This window comes from Chrysochloris asiatica, unplaced genomic scaffold, assembly GCF_000296735.1.
Source record: "Chrysochloris asiatica unplaced genomic scaffold, ChrAsi1.0 scaffold00125, whole genome shotgun sequence".
Classification (NCBI taxonomy): domain Eukaryota; kingdom Metazoa; phylum Chordata; class Mammalia; order Afrosoricida; family Chrysochloridae; genus Chrysochloris; species Chrysochloris asiatica.
Window position 1 is genome coordinate 2,717,012 of NW_006408643.1, and position 24,125 is coordinate 2,741,136.

A 24,125-nucleotide genomic window follows, 5' to 3' on the forward strand; every position below is an offset into this window, starting at 1 on the left:
TCACATTGAATCTGTAGAGGGTTTCTGAGGCTGTAAATCTGGAAGAGAGCAGAAGGTGAATCAGTAGGTGGGCTTGAACGTCAGCCTTGTACTTAGCTGTCCAGTGCTCACCCTACAGCACCCCCTGGCATCCAGTGCATCTCATTCAGCCTCTGTTGACCGGCTGTGTGCCTACTCTGTCAGTGTGTCCACTTGGGGGGTGGAGGACAGGAGGCCCCGTCTGTCTTGGAACCTCCTACCCCCTCCTAGAGAGGGATGGGGGCTGAGCTAAGCTGGGACTTTCGCTCCCAGATTGTAGATGAACTGAATGCTGGGAGCCACCAAACATCAATGACTTCTTGACTGTGAGCCCCCCTGTCAGGGAGCAGTGAGAGCTCTGGGATCGAAGTCTCCCCTGCCATGCGGGGCCCTGGGCTCCATTCCCAGCCAGTGCCCCTCCCCTCGTGGGCAGCCACCACCCTCCCTCCTGGAGGCGTGTGTGCTGATGGGCTACTGAGCAGGTTCAGTGGCGCTTGCAGACTAAGATGGACTGGGACGAAAGACGTGGAGCTCTACCTCCCAAAGTCACAGCACTCAGGTGTGGGCTGATCCTGTGCACGGGGTCAGTGAGTCGGTGCCCAGAAGGTGGGGATGCCAGGGTTCCTTTCGCCCTCTGGAGAGTGTCCTGACCCTGGAACCACTCAAAGCAGAGACTGCTCTGGGGTCAAGGTCAGGTGGGGTGTCTTAACTTGGTTGCTGGTTACAGTCCTGCCCCATTGGAGTCAACTCTGGGCTGTAGCTTTTCTCATAACCTTTTGCTGCTTCCTTTCCCCTCTGTTGTGTGTCTTCATCAGACCCTCACAGTTTCCTTGGGCTCCGTCAGTCTTGTCCCTGGGACTGGCCCCTGCTGGGCGGACTGGCGTATTAGCCCAGTTTGGGGTTATAGCTGTGTTTGCTGGAGTCATTTCTCAAGAAATTAATGACTTTAGCCATTTCCTAAGAAAGGTGTCTGGGGAATCTCACATGCTGGGAAACCCGTTCGTCAGCCCTCACACTTGGTGGGTAGTTTGGTTCGGTGTAATATTCTGGTGCGAGAGTTCCTCTCACTTCAGAAGGACTCCGAAAGCACTGCTTCCTCGTTGTCTGGTGTCCTTGGGTTCTCGTTCTGCTGCACATGACCTGGTTTTCCCCAAATGCATTTAGAGGCTGTTTTATGACATTGTTTGGGGGTCTTTTTGTTGTTCATTGTGTTGGACTTTACTTTCCTCACAGGAAACTAAAAAACAGGGATTTTCTGTGTGTTTCCTTCCCTTGATTTACTTTCGCTTTCTGGGATGCTTATGACTTCTCTCTGCATAAATCTTTCATCTGGAAACTTGAGGTGGAACCCAGAGGAACACACTCCTGGAACTGAGTCCTGGGCTCAAGGGGATGTCTGGGTTCAGGTGACATGGTGGCCCACACTGCCCTGGATCAGCTGGACTAAACAAGTTCCAGATGACAGGCCACGCCTCCACCCCTGCCCCCATTCCTGCAGCTCTCTGCGCCTCCTCTTCTCCACACCCCTGGGAGAGGCCAGTATGTTGCAGCGGAGGGAGGTGACCTGGAGCCTAAACCAGCCAGTGCCGCCACCAACAGCTGATGGATGCCTTTCCCCTGTCTTTTCAGTGTGCAAGGAACCCCCTTACAAAGTGGAGGAGTCGGGTTACGCAGGCTTCATCATGCCCATCGAGGTTCACTTCAAAAACAAGGTAGGACTCTCCAGTGTGGAGTGTGGGGAGATGCTCTGACCACGTGTGAGCTGGGTGGGCCAGGCGGGTGGTGACTGGTGGCTTTCCTCTCTCTCTGGGGAGGGACGTGCTGAGAACAGGAGGTGGGAGTGCAGAGGGATTTGACTTCTCCTGAGGAGCCCTGGTGACCCAGTGGCTTAGCACTCTGCTGCTTAAACCCAGACAGCAGTTCCAAAGGAGAAAGGCTTCCGTACAACCCTAAGTGGCAGTTCTACTCTGTGAGTTAGAGTCGACTCTGACAGCAACAGTGAGGATGCACGTGGTCTCTGAGGAGGCCCACTCACTGTGGCCCATGGGGCAGAAGTGACGAGTGTTCCATGGGGGGGATTGTGGGTCAAACGTAGGACCTCTGCCAGTGGGCTCTTCAGTGGCCTGGGGCAACACTTACACAGCTGGCTGCAAAGACCTAGCTTGTAGGAGTCCTTGTCGACAGTGCTGGCGGGTCGGTCTGACTCACAGCAACCCTGTGGGAGGTTTCAGATCGTGGCTAGTGGGTTTGAGGTTGTTACAGTGCTTACCCTGCAGCAGCATATCGGAGCGAGCTGTAGATGGTACAGATAGTTAGGTGCTAGACTCCTAGCTGAACCCACTCAGAAGCGCCTTGGAAGACAGGCCTGGCAGTCTGCTTCTGAAAGGCCACAGCCTCGATAACCCTTTGGAGCACTTCTGCTCAGCACGTGGGGGGTCTAACAGCAGCAGCAACTACAAAGCCACCAGCCGCTTCTCGGGAGAAAGGTGTGGCAGTCTGCCTCCAGAAAGCTTGATGCCCTCGACAGCCCTGGGGGCCAGTTCTCTGTTCGGTATGGGGTCAGTGTGACTGCATCAGCTTGAAGGCAGTGGGCTTAGTGGTTTGGTATTATTTATAGGAAAACAATTGAATGCAATGAAAAGGTTCCTGATGGTGATTGGGTGGTAGGATTGCAGGAGATTTTTACTTCCTTTTTCTCTGTTTCTAAATATTTACAGCAAACATACATGATGTTTATTTTCATCCCAGTAATTAAAGTACAAACAGTGCCCCCACTGCCCCCCCCGACCTAAGGCTGATGTTGTGGCTCTGAGGGGGCCTGGTGTGGTAGCAGTGCTGGCCGAGTTCAGGAAGGAAGTTCCGAGGAGGCCTGGGTGTGCTCCCCACTCCCTTAATGAATCCCCTTGTTCTGCACATGGACCACAGGGAGCCTGGTGGCCTTTCCTAGGTCACAGAGCGTGGCACCTCCGTGCTTGCTCTGCAGGAGGGAGGCACACAGCCCCACCATGCAGTGGGGTCTCAGGTGCCAGGTCTGTGGGAAGGAGGGACGTGGGCCCACAGTGTAGTGGGGCTCTCAGGTGCTGGTGTGTGGGAGGGAATGATGCAGGTCCATGGAACAGTGGCGTCTTGGATGCTGCGTCTAGGGGCGTCAGGGCACAGTGAGGTCTCCCGTGCTGGGTCAGGGTAGGGTCCTGCATAGTGGGATTTTGTCATGCTGGTTATGGGGGGTTCCCTATCACAGAAGCCAGCCCTGCTGAGGCTGCATGGAGTCAGGGCCTGAGGGATGGGCTGAGTGGCTCTTGCTGAGGAAAGAGCTGAGTGGGGTTTCACACTGAGTGTATAGGGTCTCACACTGAAAGTCAGGGCCTGAGGGATGGGCTGAGTGGCTCTTGCTGAGGAAAGAGCTGAGTGTGTCTCTGAGGACTCTCCTTGCCGCTACAGGGCGGGGGCTGCAGGGAGCAGGCCTTCCCAAGCCACATTCCTGCAGAACTGGCCCTCAGTGCAGAGGCCGTTGTCAGGAGGTCCTGACTGGGGTGGCAGGCGGATGGCTCAGAGCCGTAGGTCTTATCCCTGCTGTCTAGATCCGTGTTCTGCACGTGAGACCCTGAGGCACGGGCAGCCAGGGTGGGAGCCCTAGGCACCTGGACAGGACTGCTCCTCTGCTGCCTCTTATTATATCAGGGATGGGGTTTGGGGTGTGGTCCGGTTGGAGGTTATGAGAGTGAGGCCTGTGCCCTCTGCTCATGTGGCAGCATGTGAGGCTCGAGGCCTTCCCAGGACAGGTGGCCCATGGTAGATTCCTCGCCCCGTGTGGGAGACCCTGTGCACCTCATGTGCAGCCATCAATTGGCTGTCAGCTGCTTTGGTGCTGAGTAGGTGTAAGAGGAGCTTCCGGACTGAGACCAGGGAGCAAGGCCTGGCAATGGACTTCTGAAAATCAGCCCATGGATTGCAATCAGACTTGGGGATGGCACTGAACCATTGTGCATGGGGTGGCATGAGTCGAGGGCTGGCTTGCCAGTAGCTGACCACAGCACCCCCATCAGCTGGACGCAGGCGTAGAGGCAGGGATGGGGCAGAGCACAGTGATGCGCTTGTTCACCCATGATTCTTGCCTCTACTTATTTGGGGGATCCTCAGGCTGGTCATAGGCAGGCAACCCCCAGGTGCTAGAGTCCAGACCACCTGTTCCCGGTGGCAGAAGCCCACAACCTCACAACCCTCCCATGAGCACTGAGTCCAGACGTCAGGCCCAGGCCCAGGTCTGCCCAGACCGACTCATAGCAACCCCAGGTGAGAGGAGAACTATAGAAGTAGGCTTTCATCTTGAAGGAGTCGTGCTGGTGCAGTGGGATAAGCATTGGACTGCTCACCAAAAGTTGGCAGTTCAGACCCACCAGTCACTGTATGGGAGAAAGATTGACAGCCTTGAAAACCCTATGGGGTCAGAATTGATTCCACAACAGTAGGTGATTTGTTTCATCTTTACTGCAGCAGTTCTCCAGGTCTTTCTTACGCAGAGTAGCTGACTGGCTGTGAGTCACCAGGGCTCCTGGAGGGGTATGGTTTTCCTGTGGTTAAGCGCACCCTTTTCCAGGGTGTTGGAGCTTTGAAATCCCAACTTGTGTTTTCATTTGAACCCTGTTGGTGAATGGCAGATTTCCTGTTTAAAGGCAACAAGTCACATGTTCCTGCGCGCCCATGGGGGCTGTTTGGCTGCGAGCCCTTCTCAGGTTCTCGAGTTCTTGTTCAAGGCAAGCGCCCTGCTTCCTGGACACTGGGAATCTGCCTCTCCTGGTGGTGGTTTTGCCAGTAACCCCTCTTCCCAAGCCCCTAAGTTTCAGATGGCCCTGTAAGAGAAACTGGGAGGTGCAGCCAGCCCAGAATACTCTCTACCCCCTGCTCCACCGTACTGAGTGCTCAGTGGGTCTGGATTTTGTCTCAGAACAAGCGCCACAGGAAGGTCACCTCCCCAGGCATGGGCGATGGTCGGGGGTCACAAGGTGACTGGCAGAATGGGAATTCGAACCCATGGCTCAAATAGCCAAATCAGCCATGATGTGGCCTAATAGCCCCTCACGCATTGTAGGTTTTACTCATGTCCAGGTGCTCTGATGGTGCAGTAGTCCAAGTCTGGGCTGCTCACTGAGAGGCTGGCAGTTCAAACCCACCCACTGGCTCCCTAGGACAAAGACCTGGCCAGAGACTACAGTCACACAGGGTCACGCATCAGCAGGACAGGTGACAGGCTTTGTCGTCGTGTATATTGGACCACATGGGTTGTGTTGTTGGGATCTTGTATTATTATAGGTGCTCCGTTACCTGTGTTGTGTTCTGCAAATGTGGCGTAAATGCTTTCAGAAAGCTTGTAAAGATCAGACACTTGGAGAAAAATGAACATTGCTTAGTTGGGAAACCAACCTTATATCAATCTGCTGGTTTGCACTGCTGCTTGAAATAGGGTCTTTCTGAATGGATCTGCTGATGAAGCTTCTCCCTGATATGAATGAGCTGCTCTGGGTTTCAGCAACGACTCTTTTGTAGTGGGGGTGAAGGTGAGGTCCTTTCTGAGGTAGTGAGTAAAGGGACAAGTTGTTGTTGTCATGTGCCGTCGGTTAGGGTTTTCCAAGAGAGGCTGGTGAGTTTGAACCACTGACCTTGCGGTTTCCTTACGGTCCAGGGTTTATCCTACAGCGCCACACCAGGACTCCAAAGGGGACAGTGGGAGAGGAGACTTCTGCCATTCCCAGCCAGGGCATCCCATCCAGACTAAGATGGACTGAAAAGAAAGATCTGATGATCACCTTTTGAAACTCAGCCAGTGAACCCCCTGTGTCTCACAGCAGCAGTCTCATCACCATCAGCCCTGGGCTGCCGCAAGCCTGGGCAGCCTTGCATTCTGTTGCCACATATAGGGGCTTACTTGACGGCAGCTGACAGCAATGGTAGATGTGTGTCCAGTCCGTGTGGAAAGAGAGCAGGGCCCCCACCCAGTGATGGACTGTGTGCTGGGGGCAGGTCACTTCTCCAGGCCTCAGTTTCTGCATCCATAAGATGGGCTTCCAAGTAGGGTTTGCTTCTCAGGGCTGGTAGGGGTGCTTGAATGTAGCAAGCAGAATCTCTGCCCCAGGCCCCGCACGTGCTGAGTATTTCCTAATGCGGCTGTTAGTGTCAAGGTGGGCTTGTTTGTTTCCAGTTAATCTGGGAAAGAAAGTTCCTCTCAGAAAGGCACGCCTGAGGCTCTAGGCCCCCAGGAAGCCGAGGTGTGAGGGGCATAGAAAGGTGTTGTCTAGCTCCACCTGGACGTGGCATCATCCCTAAAACACAAGGCTCTTGCTTTGCATGGTGTTTGCCACCACAACTTGACCGAGGCCTTATTTTGGTTGACCCATTGGTAAGATACTCTTTCATGGATAGATTCCTTTCCCCTAAGGAAAAAAAGTGAGGGAGGGTGTCATCTGTGTTGTGAAAAAAGTCAAATTTAAACATTTCATGATGCTGTTGTGGTGGTTAAGTGTCATCGAGTCAGTTCTGACTCATAGTGACCCTGCATAGGGTTTCTGAGGAGTGACTGGTAAGTTTGAACCGCCGACCTTGCAGCCCAAGGCGTTACACCAGGCCTCTTATGTGACAGACAATGTTGACTTGTGGCGCTCCGTGGTATGCCAGAGTAGAAGTGGGCTCCAGAGCGTTTTCAGGGCCTTTCTAGGTGGGGGAGATGCTCCCCCTTTTGGGTTGTGGGCTGAGTACTTTGATCATTTGCGTGCGCGTGTGCACACACACACACATCCCCCGCAGGGACAAAACACCAGTTGCAGGGAGTCTGCTCTTAGACACCTGTGTCAGCAGAACTGTGCTCCATAGGCTTGTCAGTGGCTTATCTCTCAGACGTAGATCTCCAGGTCTTTCCAAGATACCCCTGGGTGGTCATAACCCTCCCCCCCAACCTTTCAGTTATCAGCCAAACTCCCGAACTGTCTGCTTCTCCCATTCTCGCCTCACCACACTCTCGTCCTCATTCTTGGAGCAGACTTCCTCGGCTCTGAGGGCCCTTGCGTGGACCTACCTGCCGGGCTCAGCCCTAGGTGTTATGTGGCTCCTGTGGCATGCTGGGCCCCACTGTTCTTGGGAGTGCTTACATCGCTTGATGTCCCTGCCAGCAAAGAGAGGGCCTGGTGACTCTGTGTCCTTCCCTGCACTTGCCCTTGGCTGTCATGCTTTCATGGTCATTCTAGCAGGTACCAGGAATTCCCAGGTGGTTCAAACAGTGAATGCGCGCTCAGGTGCTAATTCAGAGGGGGAGGTAGAAGTTCACGCAGATGAAAGCCCTGGCGATCTAGAAAACCAGCTCAGTTCTGCTCTGACATGCATGGGGACGCTGTGAGAAGAATCTGACTCCACAGTGGCCGTTCAGTGGGTAGGCAGCGGTTTCTCACTGTGTCTCTGAACAAACTGTGTAAAGGAATGCTGTCAGCCATTCCACACACACACTGCGTGCTCCGTGGTGTGCAGCCAGGCTCCCACAAAGCTGTCTCATTGTGGTTGGGACCTGCCTCCTGGAAGGCTAATGAAGGAGTCCTGATGACACCGTGGCTAAGTGCTCAGCTGCGAACTGCAAGACTGGCTGTTGTAGCCCATCAGCTACTCCACAAGACAAGGACGGAACAGTCGGCTGACAGCTGTAAAGACATGCCGCCTGGGGAGCTCTCGGGGCCGTGCTGCTGTGTGCGTCAGGGCATTGACTAGAGGGCAGTGGATTCTGCCCCGAATGATGTTTGGGTATGTCTCCCTGTGCTTGCTGCTTCTCTGCGGATTGCCCATTTCATTGTTCTGTTGTTAAGTTGTAGGAGATTTATATTCATTTTGGGTGTTAGAACCTTAGCAAATATGCAGTTCCTGAAATTTTCCTTCCCATCTGTAGATTGTCTTTCCACTTTGTTGAGAAAGCCCTATCTTGCCAGGTTCCTCCTGGGTTTTCCCTGCCCTGACCCCAGGAGCCGTCTTGGGATGGTATTTGAAAACTAGGTCTTGGGAACTAAGGGTGCTCATTGCTTTGCAAGTGTCCCTGCACCTGGGGCCTCTAAGAACATGGTGCTGTGGAATGAGGCATCCCTACTCCTGGGCCTCTCAGCACATGGTGCTGGAGAAGGGGGTGTCCCTGTGTCCAGGCCCACTCAGTAGATGGCGCTGGGGAGTGGGGCGTCCATGCACTGGGGCCCTTGTAGACAGCTATGGGGAATGGGGTGTCTACTGTCTTTAAACACACACACACACACACACTTAAGTGATTGACCAGAGGTACTTCAGAAGAAAGACTTGGCGGCCTGCTTCTGAAAGGTCACAGCCTTTGAAAATCCCATGGAGTAGCTCCACTGAGCAAGTGCGGGGCCGCTGGGCATCTGACTTGTCAACAGCAACCGTCAACACTGTCCCCTGAAGCCGGAGTCTGCTGATTCAGCACTGTCCTGGACATTTCCAAGCTGTCTTGGGCGTGGGTGGGGCAAGTCCCTGATCTCTCCCAGCCCCTGCCCACACTCTTGAGAGGGAAATGGCACCCAGTGACCCAGACAAAGCCCTGCCACCTTTCCCACTTAATGGAGTGCGCCGCTCCAATCCTGCGGGGTACATCCGGAGTTGGCTGCTGGCTGTGGGGACAACTGGCTGATTGAAGCAGAGGACGGGAGAGGCCCTTCCCTGGGGATCATAGAGGGGAGCCAGACAGAGGGGGCATTGTGTTCGGAGACCCAGGGAATGGCAGGCAGGGGGCTGTGGACTTGAGACAGGTCAGCATGAGCGGGTGGAGGTGTAGCTTGCTTTCCTGGATAGGAAAGCATCTGTATTTCCTAGAGGGAAGCGCCTCAAAAGGGGGGCTGTTCCACAGGGCAGTGCCTGTCTCTGATCACTCCCCTTGTGCCACCTCTTCAGCTCCTGGCATTCCCCACACTTCCTGGTCTGGCAGCGGCCCACTGCCTTCCACACACACATCTCTGACTCGCTGTTCTGAATGAGTTGCATGTGTCCTGGGATGCAGACAACCATCCTCAGTCTGCTACTAACATAAAAGCTGGTTTGAACCCACCTAGTGGCACCAGGGGAGAAGGCTGCAGCCTTCTTCTGTAAAGGTGGTTGTTGTGTGCTGTCGATGAGGAAGCAGCTGAGCTGCTCCTAGTGCATCTGAGGCTCTTTCATGGGAGCAGATTCCAGGTCTTTCTACCTTGAAGCCGCTAGGTAGGTTCCAACCAGCAGCTTCTTAGGTCACTGCCGAGCGTTTAACTGTTACGCCACCAGGCTCCTTTTCATAAAAGTGACAGCCAGACGTAGCCTGTGTAGTAATCTGTAATACACGGGGTCTTCGGGAGTTGGAATCTACTCAATAGCCACAGATTTGGCGGTTGTGTGTTTTATGAAGATGGGACTCATGTAATGAAGCTCATAGCGCCTGTGGTAGGGGGCGCCTCGTGGACTGGGTGTGAGCCAGGGGGACTAGTATCTGGGGATACTTAAGTGGGGGTCGTCAGGTGTACTCACCAGCTCATAACCTGGGACATTTGTCATAACCTGGGACATTTGTAGCATCAGCCTGTCTGTATTGTGTGCCTATCAGTGTGTGCATGTGTCTCTCTGTCTATGTGCCTGTGTGTCTGTCTGTGAATGTATGCGTATGTGTGTTTGTCAGCGTGTGTTTTTGTCTGTCTGTACGTATGCCTGTGTCTATCAGTGTGTGCGTGTGTCTGTTTGTCCAGGTGCCTGTCTGTATGCCTGTGTTTGGAAGCTGTGGGAGCGATCGTCTCTGTGTTTTACACATGTGATCTCAGAGCCGCCCTGTGACATGGGAGGGTGGCCTCATTTCGGGGACTCCTGTGGACTCCCTCCTCCCCCCTCCCCCTTGCGCTGGCTGCGGAGCACACCCACTTCTTCATTAGGCTGCAGGAGGCATCTCTTTGTAAATTGCCTGTCTCTGTGTATCCATGTAATATCGCCGGTGGCTCTCTAAACATTTTTGGTAGATTTGGGGCTAATCCTCAGATTACCAAAAAGACCCACACCCGTTGCGGTGGAGTCACATTGACGCCTAGCGAGCCTAGAGAACAGGTGTCCAAGGACAGGTGTCCAAGGACAGGTGTCCAGAAGCAGGCTGCTGCCTCTTCTCCTATGGCCCGCAAAACCCAAAGCAAACCACGTGTCAGTGAGTTGTCTTCTGGGTATCAGACTAGAGCTGAGCTCCAGTGGGGTGGTACCCCAGATGACCTCGAGCCTCTGACCTTTTGATTTGCTAATAACCATTTGCCACCTGGGGCTCCCGTGTGCCCCAGCCCTGTGCTTTTCTGTCTCCCTGACTGAAGCTTAGGGAGCTGAAGGCCTGGCTGCTTCCACAGTGAGTCAGGCCAGGGCCCAGGGCTCTCAGCGCCACAGCCCGCTTCCCTGACGCTGTTGGGTGCGTTCTCCTGCTCTCTATAAAGGCGGTTCCAAGGTCCTGGGCCTGGTGTCCTCCAAGTCACCACTGAAGGAAGTCTGCTGTGTGGTCCCCAGAGCAAGCTCCTGTGTCTGTGTGTTGATGTGTCAGTGTGTCTGTCTGTTGGTCTGTCAGCTTTCGGGGTATCTGCTATATGTCCACCAGTCTCGCTTTCTCTGTGTGTGTAGGCCGCTCTGCCTGTGGCTCTGTGTGTCTTGTTGGTATGTGTGCAGACTTGCCCTCACAGTGGCCCCCACCTGGGGGAGTGGAGTTTCCCCGTTGGGTGTGTTTGCTGATCGAGGCCTTTTTTCCGCGAGTCTACCCCTGCTCTCTTACACTCTGCTGCAGAGGGAGCAGCCCCCCTCGGACACTAGGGGCCAGGACTTGGCAGCTGACAGAAGCATGGAGGCTCTGGGATGCCTGGGGCTATGTATGGGCTCCACATGGCTTTGATCAACGAGTTGTTGGGGGATGTCAAGTTGCCCAGTGTGTGTCTGAGCAGAACCTTGCTCCCCAGTGTTGTTGGTGGCTGATTTCTCAGAAGTAGAGATCCAGGTCTTTCCAACATGCCTCTGGGTGGTCACGAACCTCCAACCTTTGTTAGTAGCCGAGTGTGTTAACTGTACTACTTGTTGGCTGCCACTGAGGCGATTCCACATGACAGGGCAGAGCTACCCCAGAGGGTTTCCTTGGCCGCTGTTTATGCGGACAGACACAGACCCTGCAGTTAGCAGCCAGCTCCTTAACCACTGCACCCCCAGGACTCTGGACAAACGGCTCGGTGGCCCTCCGGTCCCAGGGCAGAGCTGCCTCTCACAGTACTTCTGAGGGTACAAGCCTGCCTTGGGGAGGGAACCTGGGGAGCTCAGGGAGTGGTGTGGGCTCTGAAGAGTTCCCAGCTCCCAGGGCTAGTCAGGCGCCCAGGTTGCCATTGAATTAAAAACGCAGAGCTGGAAGGAAGACTGAGGGCAGAGCCAGACGTGTGAACTTAAAGAACATGCAGTGTACATCCAGGAGCAGAGAGAGTAGAGCAGCAAACGCCCAAGCCGCACCATCACCACCTTCCCCCGGGTCGTCAGGTCCACCCCGATAGGACAGAGCTGCACGCCAGAGGGTTTCCATAACTAACTTTTCAGAAGTGCATTGCCAGGCCTTTCTTCCAAGGTGCCTCTGAGTGGACTCGAACCTCCAGCCTTTCAGTTAACAGCCTCGTACGTTCAGCCCTAGGGACTCCTCTGAGTTGCTGTCTCTGACTGGGGGTGTCCTACAGGAGCCCAAAGGCCGGACATGGGCAGGCAGTAGTGGCCTGGGACAATGCTGGGCTGGTCAGGAGACTTCACAGAACTGGGTCTTATGGCTTTTGTAGGGGTCCCTCCCCACCTAGTGTCAGAGAAGAGGGAGGCTCTAGGGACTGGCCTCTTGCTGGTCACCCTCAGTGGCAGCACAGAGGCCTCCACCCCTAGGGCACGGGTAGGCGTGTCGGCTGGTCCCAGCACCAGTTTGGCCAGTTCTCTGCATCTTGGTTTTCTGTGGCTACAGAGACGCTGGCCTGAGGCCCATAGGCTTTAAGGAGCCCAGCTGGGGTGACTTGAGGTGGCTCTTGGAGTGCTACTAATGGGTCTTCTGTGCCTGGGTCCCCGCTGGGGCTGGGTGTGGTGGCCTGTCTCATGAGGTGACTTTCAGGGTCCTGACCCTCACGATGCCCTGTGACCCCAGATGGTTGGTGGCAGGTCTGTGTGTGTGTGTTTCTCTGTGTGTCTTCACATGCATTGGTGTTATGTCTGTGTGTATCTGTGTTTGAGAGAGAAACCTCTCCAAGACCTGCTAGCTCCACAGAGCCCAGGAGTCCTGGCTCTGTGCTGACCAGCCGCCTGGCCTTGGACAGGTGGCTCTGCCTCTCATGCACCCTCCTCTGTAAAATGGGACAGCTGTACGGGTTCAAAGCCCTGAAGCTGGTTAACTGTGGAGCAGGCTGGCCAGATGTGATATTATGCCATGTTTCCAGTGAGGGCCATGATACACACTTGTCCAGGTCCTGCCCTGTCCTCCTCGTTTTGGCTCCCCTTCCCCTCAGGACTGCGTGTTTGGGCTGCCTGAGGAGGGAAGTGACATTCGGAAGCTGTGGGTGGGGAGAGCCAGCGGCTTTGCTTATCTCCCTTTATCTCTTGCTCAGCTGCTGGGCAGCCTCCTTCTTATCACTGACTCAGTGACCTCTGTTCAAGACTTCACGGGACCCTCCTCAGAGAGCAAGTCCCAGAGCTTGAAGTAGAATTATATACAGTCATCATCAGTATCGAATTCCAGAAAATTCTCATTCTCAAAAAGAGACCGGTACCCATTAGTGGTCACTACCTCCTCAATTCCCCCTCCTCCCAGCCCTGCTGTGTGCCGTCAAGTCGGTTCCGACTCATAGCAACGCCGATTAAGGTTTCCGAGAGCAGCTGGTGGGTTTGATCTGTCTTTCTTGTGGTTACCTGTCCAGTGCTGATCCTGTATGTCTGCTGTCTTTTCACTGATGCTTTTGTGTTTGGTCCCCATTGTAGCGTGCGTCAGGACCCCCTTCCATTTTATGACAGTATGTATTCCAGTGTAGAGAGGGAGGGGCCGCATTGTGTGTCTCCATCATCTCTCGACTCTTATGAATGAGTAGTGCTGCTGTGAACATGCACGTATTTGCTTGAGTTATCAGTTTTCATGTCTTTCTGGCATTGACCTGGGAGAGAGCATCTCCTTGTGGCTGTGGTCTGCATTTCCTTAATGAGTAATGATGCTGAGCGGCAGTCTGACGCTAGGAGAACTAGCTAGGTCACTTCTTTGACCATTTTGTGATTAGCTTGTTTGTTTTTTTGTTGCTCAATTGTGAGGGTTCCTTATGTAGTCTGGATATACAAGTTCGAATCAGATTTACAAAAGTTGTTTCAACTCTTTATTTTGTAATTCAGCGTGTTTCAGGATTCTTTTCACCTCTCTTGATAATGCCCTCTGCTGCAAACACTTTTAATAAAGTCCTGTTGACCTCCTTTTCTTTTGTTGTGTTATGTTTTTGGTGGTGTAGTTAAGAGGCAGTGCCAAGTGTAAGTTGTGAAGGCTTACGTCTGTGTTTTCTTCAGAGTTCTATAGTGTCAGCCTCTCTGTGTAAGTCTTTGGTCCATTTGGTGTGAGGTACGAGTCCCTGACCAGTGCAGATGGTTACTCGCCCAGCTACTGGCTGAGAGGTTGGTGGTTCGAACTCCACCCCAGGGACCTTCGGAAGTCAAGCATGGTGATCGGGTCACAGTCTTGAATACCAGCTCTGCACTGCACACGTGGGGGTGCTGTGAGGTGGCATCCGCTCTGGCTACTGGGAGGTGTTCTTGGCATGACACAGTTTGCTGAAAAGACTGATGCTTCCCCATTGAATGGTCTTGGCACCCTCATCAAAATTTGGTTGCCCACAAACATAACCATGGTTTTTTTTGGGTGTTGTCAAGTGGATTTCAAGCTCGTAGTAACCTTGAGGCAGAGTTGTGATCGTTAAGAAGAGACGCTGGTGGGTTTGGACGGCCAGCATTTCTGTGGCCATCGGCACTCTTGAACTGTAACTGCCCCCATTGTTTCTGCCGAGATGCCTGGGCTCCTGTGCTCAGCACGCCTCCCTCACCTCCGCCCGCCCACCCGTCCTTTTACTGACCTGAGTCCTGAACCAGGAGCAGAGCTGATGGCAGCGCACGCTGAGGTTCTGGCAGCAGCAGTTCAAGAGGATTGTGTGGGGCCATGTTTGTTTGGTGTTTGTTCCCAGGAAGCTGACCTTGCCTGTGCACATGGCACTGGACCCCTTGCTACCTTCTGGGAGCTTTCTGTCATTTGTCCAGTACCGTGCCCACTCCACATTCTTGTCACTCATCTGTCACTGTCCTAACAGGCCCTTTTGGGGGAATTGAGCCTGGTCTGGAGCAGCATGGCCATCCACAAGTGACCTCTGAGTCTGTTTCTCCATCGTTGGTGGACCGCTGGGAAGAGGGGCAGGGTGTAGTGCCCGGTGTCTGTCTGAGGGCTTGACTAGGGACCTTCTCCTCAGTCATGGACACCCCCCCGCCTATTGTTGTTTGGGCCATCAAGTCAGTTCCAACCCTTGTGATGGGGAATGGACCTTGCTCTGTTCCCTGTGATGGAGTGGACCTTGCTCCGCAGGCTGTCGTCTCTATAGAAGCAGGTTGCCAGGTCTTTTTTGTGCCATCACTGTGTCTTGCCACCAGGCTCCCTTGCCACTTGTACGGTCCTACTTAGATTTGCTCTACATGACAGAGGAGGGGAGGAGGAACATTGGGGCCTGGGATGTGGCTCCCTCTGTCCCTGCAGCCTCCTGCCCCCCTCTAGCTGACTTCCTGTTTCCTTTGTTGAAGGAGGAGCCCAGGAAGGTATGCTTCACCTATGACCTGTTCCTGAACCTGGAGGGCAACCCACCTGTGAACCATCTCCGATGTGAGAAACTGACCTTCAACAACCCCACCTACGAGTTCCGGTGCAAGCTGCTGAGGGCAGGCGGGGTGAGTGTGCCCCCCAGGGCGGCCTGCACCCTGGCTGAGATGGATGGGTAGATGTGACACTGGGTGGAGGGACCGTGGGGTCTGCAGCCAGGAGCCTGTGTCCCAGGGGACAGGTGGCCCAGGTAGTACTGGGGAATGTGAGAGGACCCAGGTGTTCCCAGGCTGTGCTGGGCGGTGGCAGCAGGGATGACTGGGCAGCTGGTACCGCCACCGTTTCCTGCTTGGCCGTGGTTAATTAGCATCTTCCTCCACGGAGGGGCCAGGAAGGATTGATGGGCGCGGGGCCAGTCTGTCCGCGTGGCTGGTGCTGGAGCTGGCTCTGATCCGGCCGGGCAGGGCTGCTGGAGGTTTCAGTGGCTGCTCTGAGCAGTCCTCGAGGAGGCTCAGGATCACAACATTGTGTGAGTGGAGTGCTGGGGTGTCCCTGTGTGGGGTTCTTGGGGCTCCCAAGTGGGAGCCTCCCAGCCCCCGGGCCGGATGGAGTTCCAGGAGAATGTGGGAGGTGGGAGGGAGGGGCGCCGCTCACTTGGTCATGGCTTGGCAGGGAGGAGGTGGGGTGCCTGGCTGTGGGCCTGGACTGTTTGTGGGCAGGGCGCTGCAGGCTGACGTTGGTCACAGGACATCCTGAAGCCACCTTAGAGTGACCCGGAGTTACTGGGCCTTTACCTAGGTGATGCCAGGGCCTGTGATGGAGTTGTCAGGCCAGCTCGTGTGTGTGTGTGTGTGTGTGTGTGTGTGTGTGTGTGCATGCATGAGTATGGGTGAGTGTGAGTGCTGTGATAAGTGTGCTTTGTGTGTGGTTGTGTATGTTAACGTGTGCACGTATGTGAAATATGTGGTTGAATATGAGTTGTGGGTGAGTGCATACGAGTGTGTGGTTGTGTGTACCCCAAACCCATTGCCAGTGAGTTGGTTGTGACTCATCACAGCCCTCTGTAGGCTTTCTGAGACTGTAAAGCTGTAATGTGTACAGAACCAGGCAGCCTTAGTCTGCTACAGAGCGGCTGGTGGGTTTGAACCACTGACCTTGAGGTTAGCAGCCCCCAGTGCCTAACCCACAGTGTGTGTGTGTGTGTGTGTGTGTGTGTGAGAGTGTGAGGGGGCTTATAAGAAGTTCATGGAAAAGTTCCATTATAATTATATCTTTCCACAAAATTTTTGAAGGCTCTCCCCCCCACGCATGTACGATTATGTGGCTATGTGTATGTGAGTGCACACATGTGTGAGTCCTGGGGTGGTGTTGTGGGATCAGCATTGGACTGCGAACCACAAGGTCAGCAGTTCAAACCATCAGCTGCTTCTTCGGAAACCCTATTCAGGGTCACTGTGAGTCGGAACTGATTCGACAGTACTGACAACGTTAGAGTAGGCGGTTGTGTGTGAGGGAATGTGAGTGCGCGCGCGTGTGTGTGAGGGAATGTGAGTGCGCGCGCGTGTGTGTGTACGAGTGAGTAAACGGATGGGAATGTGGGAAGATGCGATTGTATAAGTGTGTGGTTGTAACTGAGGAGCTGTGGATCCTGTCATCTAACGCACGTGTGGTCTTGGCGAAGCCTCAGAACAATGGAAACAATGCTGTGTTGATTGTAGAGAACTGCTTCCAGTCTGCGGGGGTCCCCGTGAACGGGGTGCTTGTGAGTTGGCTGCTGGAGTGGGGCAGCGGGCCGAGACTGACATGACGGGGGGTGTCTGGGTCCCCCACTCTGCTCCTCCACCTTCGGGTATTTCCCACGGTGTTTTCATAGGTTGTGTGTGTACTTTCCCTGAAACTTCCAGAATCAGCTCTCTCAGAGACACTCAGGGAGTCGGCATGCTCAGGACACAGGAGGCCTCTCTTGAAAGGTGCATCCTGTCAGCACAGAACGAGAGAGGGTGGAGGAGAGCGCCAGCCCATCTGTGAGGGGTGGGCTGGGACGAGATGTTTGCAAATGGGGACTTTGCCTGTTCATTGGTCTGCAAGCCTTTGAGTCTTGCTCTGGGTGGATGACCAAGTAGAGCTCTCGGTCTGAGAACATCCAGAGACTTTTAGGGGGCAGAGGCGTGGGGTGCAATCCCTCGGGAGTCCTGGCATCCCTGATGGGACTGGCAGTGGTGTCTGGTAGCAGACAGCTCAGACCTTGCATGCTGGTTGTGGCACCAGAAGAGCTAGGGGAACAGGGGACCCAGAGTTGATGAGACCTGCTCTCTCTGTACCTCCTGTATGAGCTGGTGGATGGTTCTGAGATGTGTTGTTTTCGCACGTGAGGCTGCAGAAGCATCATCAAGAAAGACCAGAGCCGTTGAGAACTCGCCTCTTTTCTGCCAGATCCCACACCCACACCCACAGGCTTGTCTCTTGGCTTTTGCTCAGTGAGCAGTTGAGTCGCACAGAACGGTGGCAGCTGTGGTGGGTGAGCTGCTGTTTTCATCTGATCCTTTCTGTGGGACCTACTCAAGCTCCGTTCATTGACTTCCTTCGAAAGGGTCTTTGGTACCAAGGAGAGAGAGTTAGCCTGGAATCGTGTGTGTCTAGGAGCTCCGTATGAAGCGAGAGAACAGGAGACGACAGAGATGGAAGCTTAGCTTCCCGCCTGGCTCTTCCTTTACACTGCGCGCTGCTAGCCACCCAGCATGGGTGTACGAGTGTTTACAAAGGGCCTGGCCAAAGCTGAACACAGGCATGGTGCCACAGACTGTTGAGCACCTCCGTCTCCACTCATGGTCTCCTCTGAGTTGTGGGGCCGAGAGGCTGTGGCCATTTCGACCAAGTGACCTCATGGCCACCCCTGGCAGCACTGTTAGTCCTATATCGTTTTAGATGGAAGATTTGGTGCCCAGGGCCACCCATGACATGCACTCAATAGAGCTAAAGACGCTTTCAGGAACACACTGTCCTCTTGTTCTGTCCCATCGCCATCTGGAAGGTGCTTTATGAAAACTCAGCCACGAAAACTGTGTGGAGCGCGGTTCTTCACAGACACACGTGGGCTCGCCACAAGGCAGCAGCTGTCCAGGCATTGGAGTCTCCCAGAGGTGACTCGGAAGACAGGCCTGACCACTTCTTCTGCAGACTCCATTGGAAGTGCTGTGGCATCGGAGCCCACTCGGTGGCAGTTGGCTTGTAATGCAGTACAGTGCTGGTACCCAGAGGCCTCGGACTGAGCTTTCGCTCCCTCTTTTGGCTCGCCATGGCGAGCGTTGCTGGAATCGGGGTTTCGTGGGGGCACCTCCAAAGGCCCCAGGCCCTTCTCCTCCTGTGGTCTTCTGACCAGGAGCTGACGCTCCCTTCCCACAGGCTCGCTCTTGGCCAGCCCAGCAGCTTTTGCCGAAGTCACCCCACCCAGGCTATTCTCTGCTCTTTGCCCTTTACTCCTGCTTTCCCCGTCTGAGAGTGGGGAGTGCGGGCCATCTCCACCTGACCTTATCCAAGGCTGCTCCTCTGTGTCCTCCTGCCGTGTGGGCGGCTGGCCTCTCTTCCTCCACACCACTTCTGTCTTGGACTCCTGCATACTTTGACCACATTCCCCTGGTGCTTTGGGCACATCTTCCTGCCCTCCCTCTGCCCTGCCGACCCAGCCATCCTGGGCCTCGGCTTCTCTTCGCTTTGCCTTGAGTGCACAAGGTACGCCCAGCTTACCCTGCCAGAGGGGATGTCTTGTCCGCAGAACCAACTTCCGGAAGCCTGGGCATGCTCCCTCAGAGCTGCCCTCATCCTCCCGACAGGCTTGCTTCTTGCCCTGGTAACACCTGTCTCTTCTTTATCACTAGGTGATGGTAATGCCCGAAGGAGCAGAAACGGTGTCCAGGCCCAGCCCCGACTACCCCATGTTACCCACAATTCCACTCTCTGCCTTCTCTGACCCCAAGAAGAACAAACCGTCCCACAGCACCAAGGTTAGTGCAGTGGAAGGGCCAGTCTGAGGGAGCCAGTCATGGCAGGCTTTCAGCTCGCTTCCTGGGCATCTTCTTTCTTGAACTCTGCTCTGCCTTGCTGCCCAGCCGCTGCCCCCCGTGCCTTTAAGGGGGGATGAGCCATACCATTGTGGTGGGCTTGCTGCTCCGCTCTTATTGGGGCCTGAGTCCTGACCCTGCTGAGCCTGGGCTGGGCCTTGCAGCCCTCAGATTCCAGAGGCTCGACGGCCAGGAATCACAAAACCCAGCGAGTGCCTCATTGACCGAGACTGCCCACCTCTCGGGGACTAGCATGCAGCCTGGCTGCTTCCGCCCTTGACTCTTCCCAGCTTTGCTTCTCTGGCAGCCAGCAACTTGGAACTGGGCCAGGGAGCAGAGAGGAGGGCGTGAGCGATTCCATCCAGTCTCAGCCCAGCTGGCCCTGCTCTCTCCCACACACGTCCCACTCCGCCCTACCCCCACCCCGTCTTCTGCGCCATCCGTCTGTCTTCCTGTCCCACCCTGCGTGCTTCTCTGCTTCTCGCCTCGACGGCACCCTTGCTTTATCTGCAGTGGCCCCTGCATTGATCTCGGCCATTGGCACCCTCATCAGGAGAACCACGTGTTCCCACCGCGCCGTCTTGCTGGGTGGAATGTCACGTTGGGCCCTTTGCAGTGTTTATGAGGCCAGCAAGCTTAAGTGGAGGGAAGTTCTCCTAGTGGTCATGGCCCCTTCTCTCTTCGCCCCTAGCCACATTTCTGGGAAATTCGATGCCGACGAGGGGAGTGAGTGGATTGGCTGCTGGGACTGCTCCCACCAGAGTCTCAGAACCCCAAGGAGTCCCAAGCCACTCTGCTCTCTGGGTGCGGGAGTAAGCGGAGACATCCTGCAAGCTCTCCCGGGGGTCTCCCCCAAGGAGCTCTGGCTACCTCGCTGTCGTCTGCTTGGAGTGGACAGGCCTGCTGCCTATGGCCTTGAATTGAGGCTCCTCTAGGCATTGTTGTCTCCACCTGAAGTGGGTCTCTGTTGTCAGAGCCCAAAGAGTCTTGTTGGTCCCGTTAGACAGGGGGCCCTTGCCCCATGGAGCGCCGGGATCAGGGGACCTTCCAGTGTCTGGTTTTTACTGCTCTCAGTGACTCAGTGCTACTCTGCTCTCTGGTGGTCCTGCTGGGACCTGGAGCCACCTGGCGAGGGTGCCAGCGTACCTGCTGTGCCCGGCTCATCTGGGGACTCCCTGGGCCTGCAGCCTTGGCCTTCCCTCTGTGGCCCGGAGCCCGGTTCCTCCCAGCCGTCCTTCACGCCTCTCCTCCTGCTTTGGGGAATAACTGAGAACGTGTGCTAGGAAGCTCTGCTCCCGGAGAGCCCGGCTTCAGAATCGTTGGGCTTGGGAATGTTCTGGTGGCTTGGAGGAGCAGGGCTCAAGGCGTGACACAAGCTGGTGCCCTGCCGGGGTTTTGCCAACACCAGGAGAGTAGCCATCATTCCTTTGCCCCACTCTGCAGGCGCAGCATGCTGGGCATGGAGTCCAGGGCCAGCCAGATTCCCTCGTCAGCCCCACACCCAGCCATGCCTCAGACTCCTTGGTCCAGGCCTGGGATGTTGCCTGAATTCCCTGTCTCAGCCCCTGCCTGTTTCTCTACTTCTATGCATGGTCTTTCCCTGTTACTAAGTGTGGGCCTCTGGAGACTATGAGCTGATGGCTGGGCCACACAGTGCCCACCGTGTTCCTCTAGTACCAGGCCCTCTGACATCACGGGGTGGGCATGGGTTAAGCCTACAAGATGGTGCCCCAAGCTGCAGGGCCATCCTGAGGGGCTCTGTCTGCCCTTGGCTCTCTGTGGAGGATGCTGGGACTGGGAGACAGGTAATGGGGTTCTTCTGGCTCGGTGGCCCCAGACTGGGGCAGGACTGTCATCGTCCGAGAACCCTGGCCTGGCTAATCCCCATCAGGGTGAGACAGACAGAGCCTGTGGATGCTGAAGCCACTAGATACCTGTCCCGTACACCTGTGTGTCTGTAGGGAAGTGGTTCTCCACAAGTAGACGAACTCAGTCGGCTGTGGTTGGGACTAGTGCCAACCAGAGGTGGGTCTAAGGTCCAGCAGGTATAGCGTGTGTCCACGGCACAAGCATCTTCATCGACAACTGTGAGTGATTGCTCAGTAAGTTAAAACAAACCCTTTCATGTTTCAGAACCGGTCCTGGGTCAGGGCTTGCTTCCTTCCCACGTCCCATCTGTCACCTTTTCCTGCCCAGTCCCCGTTGCCCTGCCTGCGACCTCTTCGCCCAGGCAGCCACATATCAGACACCCTCTTTTTCATGGAAAGTAATTGTTGTTATTGTTAAGTGCTGTAGGGCTGATTCCGACCCTGTATAGTTTCTGAGGAGTGGCTGGTGAGTTGGAACTGCCGACCTTGCAACACAAACTGACCTTGAAGTCCAGTACCTAACCTACAGCGCCACACCCTTCCACCAAAGTAGAGGCAAGAGAAAGGCCAAGGGGAGGGGGCACCCCAAGGCAAAGCTTTAGTTGTTGGGTTAAATGATGTGTACATTTTTTTTTTTTAAGTATGTGTCTGCACTCTTTTGTTGTTGTTGTTGTTAGGTGCCATCGAGTCGGCACCGACTCATAGCGATCCTGTGTGCAACAGAACAAAATACTGCCTGGTCTTGGGCCAACCCCACAATCATTGCTACACCTGAGCCTGTCACAGCGGCCACTGTGCCTATCCATTTCATTGGGGGTCGTCTTCTTTTTCTCCAACCCTCCACTTTACCAAACATCCTTCTCCAGGGACTGCTCCCTCCTGATAATATGTCCAGAGTATGAGAGAGAAAGTCTGGTGGCCATTCTGGCTTCCGTGGACATCTTCCAACACAGATCTGTCTGTTCTTTTGGCAGTCGATGGTACTTTTAATATTCTCCTCCAACACCATAACTCAAATGTATCAATTCTTCTACGGTCTTCCTTATTCAGTGTCCAACTTTCACATGTGTATAAGTTTATTGAAAATACCATGGATTGGGTCAGGCATGCCTTAGTCTTTGCTCTTGAACACCTTAAAGAGCTCTTGTACAGCAGATTTGCCTAATACAGTATGTTTGACATTTTCACTGCTGCTTCCGTGAGTGTTGATGGTTGAGCCGAGCAACGTGAAGTCTCTGACAACTTCAATCTTTTCTCCATTGATAAGAATGTTGTTTACTGGTCCAGTGGTGAGGATTTTGTTTTCTTTACGTTGCGATGCAACCCTTACCAAAGGCTCTGGTCTTTGCTCTTCATCGGTAAGTATTTTAAGTCCTCTTCACTTTCAGCAAGTAAGGTTGTATTATCTGTATATTGCAACTTGTTAATGAATCTTCCTCCAATCCTGATGCCACGTTTTTCTTCATATAACCCAGCTTCTTGGATTATTTGCTCAGCATATAGATTGAATAAGTATGGTGAAAGAGTACAATGCTAGCCACACCTTTCCTAATTTTAAACCATTCACTGTGTTCCCATGCTCTGTTTGAACAACTACCTCTTAGTCTATGTACAGGTTCCTCATGAGCACAATTAAGTGTTCAGGAATATTCATACTTTGCAATGTTGTTTAGAGCTTGTCTTGATCCACACAATGGAAAGCCTTTGCATAGTCAATAAAGCACAGGTTAACATCTTTCTGGTATTCTCTGCTTTCAGCCAAGATCTATCTGATATCATCAGTGATATCCCTTGTTCATTGTCCTCTTCTGAATCCAGCTTGAACCTCTGGAAGTTCTTTGTCGTATGTTTGCAGCCGTTTCTGTATTACCTTTAGTAAAACTTTACTCGCATGGGATATCAATGACATTGTTCGATGACTTCCGCATTCCATTGGGTCACCTCTCTTTGGAATGGGCACAAATACGGATCTCTTCCAGTCGGTTGGCCAGGTAGCTGTCTTCCAGATTTCTTGGCAGAGATGAGTGAGTGCCTCCAGTGCCGTATCAGTCTGTTGAACGATTTCAATTTGTATTCCATCAGTTCCCTGTGCCTTGTTCTTTGCCAGTGCCTTCAATGTATCTTGGATTTCTTCCTTTAGTATCGTTGGCTCTTGGTCATAGGCTACCTCTTGAAATGATTAAACATTGACCATTTCTTTTTGATACGGTGACTCTCTGTATATTTTCTTCTTCTTCTTCTTTTGATGCTTTCTGCATCATTTAATATTTTGCCTATATATATAGAATTGAAGTCAAGACTCAAATGTTTTCTTCAGTTCCCTCAGCTTAAGAAATCCTGAGCATGTTCTTCCCTTTTGGTTTTCTAAATCCAGGTATTATGCACATTTTGTTATAATATTTGACTTTGTCTTCTTGAGCTGACCTTTCAAATTTTCTATTCAGCTCTTTTACCTCCACACTTCTTCCATTTGCTTTAGCATCTCTATGCTGGAGAGCAAGTTTCAGTGTCTCCTCTGACATCCGTTTTGGTCTTTTCCTTCTTTCTTGTCTTCTTAATGGCCTTTTGCTTTCTTCCGGTATGATGTTCTTGATGTCATCCCACAACTCTTCTGGTCTTTGGTCATTATTGTCTAATGCATCAAATCTGTTTTTCAGATGATCTCAAAATTCAGATGGGATATATTCAAGGTTATATTTTGGCTCTTGGTGACTTGTTATAATTTTCTTCAACTTCAGCCTGAATTTGCATATGAGCAATTGATGGTCTATTCCACAGTCTCCCCTGGCCTTGTTTTGATTCCTGATATGAAGCTTTTCCACCATCTCTTTCCACAGATGTAGTCAGTCTGATTTCTTTGTATTCAATCTGGTGAGGTCTATGTGTATAGTCATCTTTCGTGCTATTTAAAAAAGGTATTTGCAATGAAGAAGTCATTGGTCTTACGATCTCTAGCATCGTTTCTATCACCAAGGCCATATTTTTCAACTACTGATCCTTCCTCTTTGTTTCCAATTTTTGCATTCCAATCATCAATAATTATCAATACATCTTGACTGCATTTTGATCAATTTCAGACTGAAGAAGTTGGTAGAATGTTTCAGTTTCATCATCCCTGGCTTTAGTGGTTAGTGCGTATATTTGAATAATAGTTGTATTATCTGGTCTTTTTACGTAGGCGTATGGATATTATCCTAACATAGACAGTATTGTACTTCATGAGAGATCTTCATATGTTCTCTTTTTTTTTAAAGTTTTTGTTGGGAATTGAGTGATAGTTTACATGGGGGATCATCAGCTTTACACTCATCCTATCATATTTTGTTTCAT

General features: G+C 53.2%; 1 protein-coding gene across 1 annotated transcript in view; it reads left to right on the forward strand.

Annotated features, from left to right (window-relative positions):
- Window positions 1–24,125, forward strand: part of MLLT1 (myeloid/lymphoid or mixed-lineage leukemia (trithorax homolog, Drosophila); translocated to, 1) — a 51,488-nt gene that overhangs the window by 15,519 nt on the left and 11,844 nt on the right. The window contains exons 7-9 of the mRNA XM_006869019.1: window positions 1,648–1,730; window positions 14,854–14,997; window positions 18,745–18,870. Of these exons, the coding sequence (XP_006869081.1) occupies window positions 1,648–1,730; window positions 14,854–14,997; window positions 18,745–18,870 (353 nt within the window). The remainder of the gene's footprint in view (window positions 1–1,647; window positions 1,731–14,853; window positions 14,998–18,744; window positions 18,871–24,125) is intronic.